At 42.4% G+C, this 12,824-nt stretch overlaps 1 protein-coding gene across 1 annotated transcript in view; it reads right to left on the minus strand.

The window, feature by feature from the left end:
* The window catches only part of TLN2 (talin 2), a 278,945-nt gene that overhangs the window by 77,377 nt on the left and 188,744 nt on the right, over nucleotides 1-12,824 (minus strand). The window contains exons 40-42 of the mRNA XM_007958215.2: nucleotides 11,138-11,284; nucleotides 6,008-6,109; nucleotides 3,375-3,494 (exon numbers count right to left, since the gene is read on the minus strand). Of these exons, the coding sequence (XP_007956406.1) occupies nucleotides 3,375-3,494; nucleotides 6,008-6,109; nucleotides 11,138-11,284 (369 nt within the window). The remainder of the gene's footprint in view (nucleotides 1-3,374; nucleotides 3,495-6,007; nucleotides 6,110-11,137; nucleotides 11,285-12,824) is intronic.

The raw sequence follows: 12,824 nt of genomic DNA on the forward strand, positions 1-12,824 counted from the left end.
GGTTCAAACCCACCAGCCACTCCTTGGAAGGAAGATGGGGCAATCTACTTCCGTAGTGATACTGCCTCAGAAACCCAAGGAGAGGTCGCTATGAGTCAGGTCCGACTGTATAGGCATGTGGGATAGCTGGGGCACTTAAATGAAGGAGAGCACCATACTCAACATACTCTGCTGGCAATTTCACAGAACATTTTGTATTATCTGTGGGACATTCTAGAAAGGGAATGCAATGCTAAGAGTATTGAGCAGATTAAGAGTTTTTAAATGCTAAGCTGCTCAAAATAACATTATGCTTCTCAGCAAATATGGCTAGCCCAAACGATGATCCAACTTACAACCAGTCCAGTGTTTATTATAAAGGAATGTTGCTCTCAAAGACATAAATTTGGGGTTTGAATTGGCATTACTTGAGTCTCAAGAAAAACCCTCAATTCCCTCCTTCCCCAAATAAAAGTAAAAGGGAAAAAGTTGTCTCCTGGTTTTGTGCTTTGAGGGAAACAAGAAGCTTGGCCTTTATGATGTTTCAGATCAAATTTCACTTGTACAAATCTAAGAAAGACCATATCATTTTTCTTACTGCACAAAGCTAAACAAAACTTACTCAAATCTTCTGTTGATTCTTTTCAAGTCTTAAAAGTTACATTTGAAACAGATCAAATATAATTTGCCTGGGTTAGCTTGTCAAAGTTGAAAAGGTAATAACAGAAGGTACGTGACAAACTTTATAGTTTCTCCTCGAAGAAAATGGGGGAAAACATAAAAAAGAGTAGGCACACAGAAGTGGCCTATCTCCTGTCTAACTATGGAAGGTATGTCTTGGAGTGGAAAGTTTTAGAGAATTCTAGAGTAGACACCCATTTCTCATTGGGGAAATGGGCTGTGGTTCCTGCCACAGTACTGTAACAAATGTTCCTGCCAGCTTTTAAGACATCCAGTATTACAACTGGTTACAGCAAATTTTCCTCATGGAAAAGCTGTAGACACTAAATCTTTCCTCAGGGTTTACAGTTAGAAGTTGTGGCTTACAGGGTCTAAATGCCTTTCTTCTGCCTTTTTTTAAAAGAGGAAACTGCTTGATGTTCAGAGCTATGACTTCTCAAGTAATTGTCACAGTCCTGGAAGAGACCAAAATGCTGACTCGGCACAGCAGACTACAGGATGGCAGAGAAGAGGTGCAACTTCTTACTTGTCCTAGATATAAGTATGTTCACATGTGGTGATGTGGGGCCTTCTTGGGTCTACAAATAATTCCAGGATCTTGGAAAAGAAAAATGCATTGCTTCAGGGATCTCCTAACCTTCTCGGTTCCCCCCAAATATATGCCTGGCAAATGCACACAAAGAATTTTCCTTAGCAAGCCATGGGTAATTTTATACTCTCTCTGCCTCTTTTCATTCCAGGTCATACTGCTCATGTGGCTGGAATGTAAAAATGCATCTCGAGATGTACGGTGAAAAGAGAAAACCATAATGAAAACATCAGCTGCTACAAATAAAGCCAATAGCTGAAGGAACTTGCTATTGTGCTTTGTAGCAATACATTTTCTTTCCTGGCTGCTTTTGCATTATTTTCTATTTTGCTTCAATGGTCTGGGCTGCAATAAGGAAGTTGGCTTGTTTCACATGAAGGGAGGTTAGCATGTAAAAACTTGGATGTGGAAAGGGCCGTACACAGACCACTGGGTCCTCACTCAGTAACCCAGGCAGGCCAGCATTGCAATTAACCGAGGCAAATGGTTGCAGATTCTATTCTGAAAGGTCCCTGGAGACAGAGATCCAAACCTCCCCCACAATCACAGTCTCTTTCCATTTTCAATTCCCTCCCAAAGCAAACACTCTTTCCTTTTGTCCAACCAAACTTTTCCTTACTGCAACGTAAGTTCCCTTACTCTTGTTCATGAAATGAAAAACTACTTGCTAATCAAATGCATTATGAGTCCAAACAAGGTGTCTACTTAAGGGGGAGTAAAAAAGGTAGGCCTGCTTGAAAACTTAACAGAATCCTGAAGTGGGTTGTTGATCACCACTCTTTCTTGGTAGTGATGTTACAGACTCATTATAGACAGAATTATTCATGCTGCAGCCTAAATATTCAATCATTTTAAAGTCTCAAAATGAAGGGACTGTTAGAAATTTAAGTACTCCCATGCTAGATATATATATGTATGCATGTACACATATATATGATCATTCTCTTTACATGCTTTGTTATGACACATGCTAGAAAGTGATTTTGTTGCAGGTCTTCATTTCTGTAGCATCTCTGAGAGTCTTTGTTAACACATGCTTGGACCTGACTCCCAGGAGAAACGGTAGCACTGAGTGACTCAGGGGACACTAAATGTCATCATAAGCAGAAGGGAAGATGATTCATAACCTTCTGCCTTGACCTTCTGCCTTCAGTTCATTTAGGAATTTCTTGAACAGGGTTTGCACTCATTAAACGGCTTATTGAATTGCATAGAATGTAGTTACCTTCATCTCCCCAATAGCCCCTACAACCCCCCCTATTATTCCTTATTTTAGATTGAGCATTCTTTCTCTAAGGAGCCATGTAGTTCCCCGGGCCCATTCTATGTGTTACATTGGTGCTATCAGGCACCCTAAAGCCTGCATATCCTGTGTCCTTCTCAATGGATCACTTGGTTTCCCAAAGGTATTAGAGATGGAAGCTCATGAAATGGCCTGTGAGGCCAAACATTTTGTCCAGCTCTTAAGGGTCCAGGCATTCTGAGCCAAAGTCTACATTGGTCATTAAGGAAAACTAGGAAAGTCAGGGAGGTAATGGTGAGAGGCATCAACATGCAGCATGGGGGCAGGGGTGTGGGCCAGTTCTTAGAAAGTCACCAACAATATTTGGCAAGACTGTGTTTCATGAAAGCAGGCTACACAGCTCCTTCTCAAAAGGGGGAGAGCTAAATCCCATACTTGGCTCTGGCAAGATTTCTGTGAGCCTTCTGTAAACAAAAAATTAAGGGGGCTGTGCTAACTGGGAGTAAGAGACTAGAAGAAGATGGTGGCAGTGTGTGGTTCTGCCCTTTGCAATTCCAGATGTGAGCTTGTCATGAGAGGCATTAAGTCATGTGCTGGAGGGTAGGTGACCTGCCATAACACTAAAAGCAGGATTCTTCTGTCTGAAAGCTCACGTCTCAGGTGGACCCAGTTTTTAGCAGGTGACTCAGAAAGGGCAGTCAGCCTTGAGTACAGCTGGGCTACTGGCTCTGAACCTGGGGGAGATCAGACTAAACTAAGCCGGTACTAATCCTGGTGCTGGTTCTCAGGCTGGGGTCTGTGGATCTAAGCTACAGAGAAACTCCTGGGAGTGTGCATCCATGTATGTTTGCTTCTTAAAATACAGGCCCTAAGATGGCAGACCTCTTCTGGTTCCGCCGTAGCTGCTGCCATCTGGCCCTGGAGAGCCAGGTGCCCATAGTCACTCGTCATTTGTGAAGCCAGTCCTCCCAACTCCTCCGGGTTAGTAACCGACTTAGTCATCTGGAAAAAGAAAACAAGCAAGACACAAACACACACATACACACAGAGAAAAGCATGAGAACAATGTGTTAATACACTGGAAGCCAAAGGAGTTCATTCACTTTTTAGACCCTGGAGGGGTAAAGGCTGGGACTGGCATTTGGGGCTGGACACTGGACAGGGCAGTTCAAGCAAAGCCCATGCTGCGTCGCACACAATAGGCTTGAGCCCACAGACCCCATGGGGCTCCTCCCATGTCAGCAAGATGGGCTCCATGCTCAATGCTCAGGCTGTCCTGAGGGGAGGCTGGGCCCACAGTGCCCATCCTCTGTGAGAGCCACAGCTTTTAGCCAGCCCTGCCCTCTGGGGCCACCTTGAGCAGCTCCACAAAGAAACCACAAGGGGGCAGAAGCTGATCTGGTCTCTAGGAGCCCAGGAAGAGGTCCCACACCTGGCAAGAGAGGGCATGAGGACAGGGTTGTTAAGGAAATGATGAATGAGAAGTAATAAATAAGTTAAATGTTTTTAGGGAAGAAATTCATAGACAATGCAGTTTTGTGGTAAATTTGTGCCAAAGAATGACAAGGTTTCAGCCACAAATTTAGTTAAGGTTTACTAAAGCCCAAATGGTCATGTTTCATGTTTTTATTATCAAAATATTCAAATTTTTTCCCCTCTGTTCTATAGAAATATTGATCTCAATTGATCTTCCTTAAATAAAATGCTAATTTCTGGTTTTTCCTCTTCCACTAGCAAAAATACCTCTTCTCATAAGAGCAGATTTAGCCTGCCTCCAGAAAGATGTCCTGGTCCCTGTTTTGGTAAGAGGATCTCCTCTTTGCCTGGTCTTTCTCTCTTTGGATGACAATACTGTCTCTCTCTTTGTGACATTTTAAGACCTTGATTTTAAAGGGCTTTAAAAACCTGTTTAATGACTACACAACTATGTAGACAGGGTAGGAATGTCTAAGGCATGTTTACAAGTGAATACCACCTCGGAAACCCAAGGAGGGGTTGCTATGAGTCAGATCCAACTTGACGGCAGTGAGTTTTTTTTTGTTTTGCTCACAGGTTTTCAGGCTGAGATGTAGGTTGCCAAGGATCAGACGCCAGGCCCCAAGAGAGTGAGGCTAGTCTAAGAGGTACTTCATTTGAACCCTGCCAAACAGAAGCACAGTGATTCTCGGAGGACCCTGATGGGGTGAGACGGGATTCTCTCCTACTCAAGGCACCAGGCTAGCAACCTCCTGAGCAGTAATGCAGCTCGAGGCTGGCCTCTCTAAGATGCTAGCCACCAAGTGTCAAAATAGCCCCGCCCAGAACCAAGCCCAAGAGACATTCCAGAATACCATAAGGCCATTGATGTTCTGGTTTAACTCTCTGCTGCCCTGTGTGCCCTGTTCATCTGGATTGGCACTGTGATGGCTGCCTGATTCCACCTATGATCTGTCCTATGAGCTCCCCTGAGAAGGGTCAGCTTGAGCCCGACTCTAGCCTTTCCAAAGTATACTGAGATGGGCATTCCTTCCCCTGTCCAAACTGTTTTAAACAACAAGGCTGCAAAATCATAGTTTCTATGAACTGAGGACAGCTTCCAGGGAAGGCTTGGTGGTCCAAGCTCAACCTCTAGTGGACACATGATTACATGACAAAACCATTCAGAGAGGCCTGGGCCTGATTAGAAAGAAACTGTGAGGGCTGTTCCAGTTAGGAAGGCCACTTGATTTCTCATCTCAAGCTTACCTGGTACAAATCAAAGAGCCTGCTTTCAAATTTTATCCTGTGACACCTGAGCCTTCAAAAGTTGGGAGGAACTTCTTACACATTCCTATTAATTCTTTGAGGACACCATTTGTCATCTTCGGTAAAACTTTTTAACATATCGATATATCATTCACTGTCTCTCAATGCCATTTATATCTAAGGATCCACACAATACAATTTGGATTGTATTTCATTTCAGTTAAAAAAAAAAATTACTTGCAAAAGTTACCTGCCTTCTCTTGTCAGGAAAAGATTTTATGTAACTAAACTGTTTCATTTTGTCTGAAAACTGGCAAGACCCTCATTGTCCAATTACTATAACTTGCTTTCCTCAGAAAATCTCTGCCCCGTTTTATCCTAAAATGTCCTCTCTTGCACTCTAATTTTAATCTATAAACACACCTTTGAGAGATGATTAGGATTTTTTTTCTTTTTCGTTAATTGCACCTTGCTTCTCATGTCCTCTTTAACTCTCATTTTCTCTCCTTCCTTTGTTTCCCTGTCCTCATGCCCAAGTCCCAATCATCAATTCCTATTTGCAGCTTTCTTTCTTTCTTTTTTTTTTTTGAGATGAAGATTCCAGAAGACTGGGGCTTTTACAGCTACAGGTAGTCAGGAAGACCACAGTTAAGGATAGAATTTGGAGTCCAGGAGGAACTAGAAACAAAGAGGCCCGCATCTTTCCAGTACAGACTCCAATTTGAAGACTCAGTGGTGTGGTGGACAAAAGGGCAATCAGCAGTGGGTAGGGCAGCTCTTTTCCTTCTTACCATTTCCTGAGCTGTTACCGCAATGGCTTTGGAGTATTTCACCACAGTCGTCTGATAGTCAACAAATGTTCCCTTTGGTTCTGGCGGTGTGCCTTCACCCAGCTACAGAGGAGAGGAAAAGAAACCAAAAGTCAAAAGCAGCACGGGGTAATGTGGACTACACTTATGAGAATTAGGAGCTTGGAAAACTGGAGACTCTCTCAGAGATCTTTTGGCCCAGTCTGGAGAATTCACAAACTTCTGTGATAAGACTTCAACTGAGGTGCATAGAAGGTACTCAGGGAACATAGGCAAGGAGAGACCCAGGAGGAAGGACCAGAGGAAGGAATGGTCCACCTACGTAGTACCAGGTGAGGTGGTATCTGCCACATATAAAAGAATGGTGTCCTAAGAAAAGAGAATAGTATTCAAGAACTTGGACAAGGGAGTGAGGCTGACACCTCTAGGAAACTGCAGGGAGGTGGAAGGGGAAGGTGAGGTAGAAGAGGAGGCAGAATTTACAACACAAAGAGCTTCCTGAGGAATGGTATATTCCACAGATATCTAGACTTCAGAACTCTATGAGTTACATGGAGGAATGGAAGGAGTACACATGGGAACACCAGGAATAATTTGTTGCTCACCTTCCTCTAAGGGCAATAGGAATTGAGAGAATGGGAAGATCACTGTGGGGTAGAACAGTTGGAGACAGTGGGACGGTGGTGTATCTTAAAGGGTTGGGGACATATTGGTTCAGAAGATTTGTATTTGAAACCTGTTTCTAGGATTTGTGAATGAGCCTCAAGCTGGTTACCTAAACACTGTTAGTCTTGGGTCATTCACGGGTAACATCTAAACTTCACAAGGTTGCAGCCAAGATGAACTGAGTCTGGATCTGGCCAAGTGCTACACAAAGGAAGAGGAGATGATGACCATGATAATAAAAGTGATGATGATAATAATGATGATAATATCAATGATGACTATGATGAAGAAAAGGCAACCTATCTTTACCACCCTTATCATTGTGACTGTCACTATTGGTTGCTGAATGATATTCCAGGTGGAGCGAGACCCAACTCATAGCGACCCCTCCTTGGGGCTCCAAGGCGGTATCACTATGGAAGTAGATTGCCCAATCTTCCTTCTGAGGAGTGGCTAGTGGGTTTGAACCACCAGCCTTTTGGTTAGCAGTCAAATGCCTTAGGTGCTATGCTACCAGAGCTCTCATCTGGGTGGAGAGGCAAGGCAAATAAGAATCAATACAGGAAGAGTTGGTATAATGTAGTCAGCCTGACTTGAACAGAAAGGAAGTTATGGAGACAGTGGTAGGAATGTTGCTGGATCTGCCTTATGGAGAACCTTGAAAAACTTGAAGAAAATGGTGGACTCTGGAGTAGGGGATGACATATTTGAGCTCTGCCTGGCAGTTCTGTGCCAGATAAGTTTCAAGTCAATGAAGAGACAAGAGATCAATTAGGAATATGTTAGATGAAGTCTTCAATAAGAGCTACATGTTATGAGCAGGTTCTAGCTACAGTGTGGGTGAAAGGAATGTATCGTTGGAGTTCATAATGGGGCTACACAGCCTGTCAAACTATCAACACTAGCTCTGGGCTAGATTCTTTAAGTTTCTTCATTAGGCAGATAGATGCTGCCCAGTCTCTCCATCACAGCATGCACCTCTGCTACTCCAGTGAAGACTAAGTTGTGGACTCATTCATTCAGCACACATGGACTGTGCCTCTTCTTAGTGTCAGGCAATGTGCTGGGAGCCTCATGGGAAATGTGGTGCAAGTGCAAGCAAGCCAGGATGCTGGAGCTAGAAAGCAGCTTAGGACAATTAGTCCAGTAGCCGCCAACCAGGAGGAACCTTTTATTAGTTTGAAGAAAATGAGACAAGAACAAATACGTGAGTTTTTCAGGATTTCAAATTAAATTAGTTGGAAGAACTTTCTTTTGTTCTGAGATTATATCCTCCTTACCCCACCCACCCCACCTTTTTCTTTTTTTGGTGCCAACTTGAACTTTCTTTTATGAAGTAATAGTGATAGTAGAAGATAGGAAGCGTTTTATTGTTACTGTTTTTATTTTATTTTATTTTATTCCCTTTCTTGTCTACCCCCCACCCAAAAGGTATTGGACCATGAAATCCCAAAGGCTGAGAACCACTAACCCCACTGAAGTCTTTAATTCTATAGGTGGAAAAAGGAAGGCTTGGAAGGGTTAAGTGATTTGTCCAAGGCCACCCAGAAAGATTACTTCTTATTAACCTATTAGTACCCAAGCCTTATTCTAAATTCTAGTGACTGGATACAGAGAGAGAAAAACTTAACAAGAACCTCCACAGCAGAAGCACAAGGGTCAAGGATTGCATCCAAATTACAATAAACTTTGAGCACACTTACCTTTTTCTGCTAGTCACTGCCTTCCAGAACCTTGGATAATGTTTCTAATAGTGTGCTATTGTTCTAACCAAAGAACTGAAACTGACAGAAAATGTCAGTTTTCTAATGCTTTGCTACTCAGAGGCCTAAAGGACCTGAAATTTCACTTAATATAAAGTTCTCCAGTGATGGGCAGCCTGAGGGTGTGAGTAAAGGGACCGGGAAAGAAGTATCATGTGATCCTGCGGGTAGATAAGAGTTTGAGGGTATCAGTGAAACCCTGATTGTATACTTTGCAGAGTAATTGGGGGAAAAAACTTTGTTCTGGGTCTCTGTGGCTCCTGTTGGCAGCAATTCCTAATTATTGCTATGAGGTAATACCAGACTTACTTCCTAGCCCTTCCAAAAGAATCACATGTGTCCGGGGCTGAGAAAGCAGCTGTTAAACCACTGAAATCAGGTGGTACAAGAGCTGCTTTCCCTGCCAATATCCTGTCACAGTATGCAAGGCTCAAAGGTCCTGAACAAAAGACTTCAGGGGTCTGACTTCCATCTTCCTGGGATTTATGAAACTCTTCTCTATCATGAGAGTGATTCTGAAAAACACCTTTTCCTAAGAAGAAAAAGATTATCATTTGAATTTCTAATTTGTACCAAGAAACCTTGTGCTCCATTATTGAATACCCTTGGTAGACACATGGCTTATTTTCAAAGTTCTGGTGTTTCAATGTCCTAAAAACCAAATAGACCCACTGAGACTTATCCAAGGGCCTTTTGAAAGAAGGGGATTTCATTCATTTTCTGCCAAACTGTCCAGATTCGAAACAGGAGAAGCCCATACCAGAAATTAATTGACTGTTTTAACAACGCAGGGCTCCAGTCTCTAAAGGGAGTCATAGCATACCAGCCCGAACTAGTTACTTATCACGCTGATAATGACTGCATAACATTTAAGGGTAATTATTCTAATTATAGTGCTATCTAGTTTCAGGCTATCATCTCTTTATGGTGATATGAACAACCAATCTTCTCTAAATTAGCAATTAAAGACCAATTATTGTCCTGAAAAACCATTAATGCATTCACAGTCTGACAATGGACATTTCAAAACACAGACAATGTCTAAAATTTGTGGCTATTCTATCATAGGATGGCAATTAGATGTTGATGAACAATTGTTAATTCTAATGAATATCAAACTGACATGTCTAGTTAAAGATTCCTTGGGGGAAGGAACAGGAGATACGCAACTAAAACTGTCTCTAATCACATTTCCCTAATGAATTGACTCAACTGATTGGTCATTAAATGAGAAAATAATAATCATGTTTTTTTTTTTACCCCCAAATTTCCACTGCTTACAAGAGTTCACTAAGGGCTTTTTCACAGATTATTTCAGTAGTTTCCACATCTGGCTACATAGTAGAACCATGGAGAGATTTTTGAAGTGCAAATTGAGATTCCTGGGCTCCACTCTACAGAGATTCCCAGTGAGCAGGTCTGGGGTGGGGACCAGGAATCTGCATTTTGAAAAGTTCTGCAGTGATTCTGAAGCAGCCATTCCAAAGACTAGCACTTAGGAATCACTGCATTATTTCACTTTGGATTGGTTCCCCACAACAAGCCTATGAGGTAGAGAGGGGAGATAAATAATTATTTCTATTTTATAAACAAGGAAACCAATGGGATCTTCTCTATGGCCATTTTTCCCTTGTGTGAAATTGGAAGGAAAGATGTTAAGGCTTATAGAAATGAGAATGAATAATGTTGGACCTATTATTAAATATTTGTAACTTAACAGAACCCTCAAGAGAAAGAAGGCTGTTGGTGTCAGCTCCTTAGAGAAAAATACTTGGGAATTAAGTCTGAGCAAAGTAAAGGAGGAAGAGGAAATAGAGTCAAAAGCTGTTATGAATTGTGTCTCCCTGAAATATGTGTTAGGAGCTCTGGTAGCCTACTGACTGCTAATCAGGAAGCTGAAGGTTCAAACCCATCAGCCACTCCTCGGAAGGTTGGGCAATCTACTTCCATAGTGACACTGCCTCGGAAACCCAAGGAGGGGTTGCTATGAGTTGAGTCTGACTCCACGGCAGTCTAACGACAGTCTAACGACAACAACAACAAAATATGTATTAAGGAGCTCTGGTGGCACAGTGCTGAAAGCATCTGACTGCTAACTAGAAGGGTTGAGGTTCAAATCCACCAGCCACTCCACAGAAGGAAGATCTTCTTCCGTAAAGATTTACTGCCTCAGAAACCCAATGGGGGTCGCTATGAGTTGGAATTGACTCAGCGGCAACAAGTTTGGTTTTGGTTTGAGTTAAAATATGTGTTGGAATCCTAATGCCCTATAATTGTGGATATAATCCTGTTTGGGAATAGAGTTTTCTTTATTATGTTAATGAGGTCTTATCTGTGTAGGGTGTGTCCTAAACCTAATCACTCTGAGTCATAAAAAGAGCAGATTAGACACAGAGATATGCAAGCATGAGTGGGTGGACTGGGAGAGAGGATCATCTGTAAGCCAAGGAACCAAGGAATGCCCGGGACTATCTACAGACAAGGAAGGGCAGACAGTGGCTGAGAGACCCTGATGATCAATTTTCTTTTTATGTTACCATATTCAATGTGAATATTAACTTCCAAGACTGTGAGAAAATAAATTCCTAATCTTTAAAGCCCCCTCTCTGTGGTACTTCTGTTACAGCAGCACTATGATACTAAGTCAAAGACTGATGGTGAGCGCCTGGGAGCCTTGACCTACCTTGCTCATAGCTTCTGCTATGGCTTCTACCATGCCTCCCACCAGCCCCACTTCACTGGCTGCTTCGTTCAGCGTCACCATAATGTCATCCACGGCCTCCTTCATCAGCTGGGCGGCTTCCATAATGGCATCATGTGTGTGCTGTGCCTGAGAAAGGAAGGGGACAAGAGACTTGTGAATTGTTTCTATATGCATAAGAAAATAATGCTCAGACTTTTAACAATCACTTTGCTTCCTTTAAAAATAATCTTAAAAAGCAGAGAAAGATTGCGCAGACCCTCTTCAACAAAGAAAAGGGGAACCAATTAATACAGATACAGAAGGTAATCCTGGACCCCTGAGCCTTGAAGGGAAGAATACAGAAGTGGACTAAACTCCAACTAGCAGAAGAATTTGCATGAAAACACCAAAAAAGAAGACATACGGAGCTGTGGTCTGGCAACGATCCTGACGGCACATACAGCTTAGATATTGCCGAGTGGTGGTAGGACCTAAGAATTAACCTAAAAATTGGCCCTGCTAGCCAGGGACTGCACAGAGGACTGCTCTGGTGGCTGGGGAATAAAAGGGGAAGCAGTGAAGAGGAAGGTGGGCTGAGCCGCAGACATTTCTCTGTCCAGAGGGCGCAGCCATTTTGAATGTTTACAAGGGGCTTGACCATTTTGGATATTTAAAGCGACAGTGTTCTCCCAAATTCCAGGGACTTAAGAACAAGTTCCACTTGCCAGGAACCCCAAGGACATTCTGGACCCAGACAACTAGAAAGGTGCTTGTTATTCTTATACCCCACACCCTCTTGGTGAATGGAGGTACAGCCATCTCTCACTCCCACCCACTTACTGGGCCGGCAGGAATTCCATCCCAGTTTGTGTGCTTGGACGGAGCCTGGGTGACATGCCCCGATTTTTTTTTCTTTTTGCTGTTTTTTAGTTTGTTTGTTTTAAAACTACTACTACTATTATTATTACTTTTGTCCTTTTTACTATTATTCATTATTCTTCCCCTCCCAGGTTCTAGTTTGCAGCTTTTTTTCTTTTCTCTTTTCCTGGTTGCAATTTTTTTTCTTTCTCATGGTTAATCTTATTCCTTGTTTTTCTTTTTGCATTTTCCCCATTTTTTTTCTTCATTATTCTCCTTCTCTACCTTTTTTCTCCTATTGTCCCCTCCCTAGATATTGCAGGGTTTTTTTTCCTTCTTCTTTTTCCCTTTTCTCTTCTTTTGGTTACCGTTCATGAGTGATTACACAGAGTATTTTTTGTCCATTTGCTTTAATTTTTTGATAGTTATTCAATTGTTATTTTTGTCTAACTGAGTGGAAGACAGCAATAGTCCCCATATAACACAACTACACTTGTACCTCCTGCAGCTTCACTTACTAAGTGAGAGCCACCATTTCCTTCTCCACCAATGGGTCAACGATAAACAACCACCAAGAAGAGCCTGACTCACCCTTGGCTGCTCTTCATAAACAGTTAACAGAGATCTAGATACAACAAAACCACAATGTCTCAGAGACAACAGACCATCACAGTCCACACAAAGAAGCAAGATAAAGTGGTATAAACAAGGGTGCAGGATACAGACCCAGAACACATCCCTGAGGAAGCAGCAGCATTGGAACTCTCTGATAAGGAATTCAAAAGAATTATATTTAGGTATCTTCAAAGGATTGAGAGACAGACCAAGG

The sequence above is a fragment of the Orycteropus afer genome, unplaced genomic scaffold (genome assembly GCF_000298275.1).
Source record: "Orycteropus afer afer isolate SDZICR_OR568_19922 unplaced genomic scaffold, OryAfe1.0 scaffold00015, whole genome shotgun sequence".
NCBI classification, from domain to species: Eukaryota; Metazoa; Chordata; class Mammalia; order Tubulidentata; family Orycteropodidae; genus Orycteropus; species Orycteropus afer.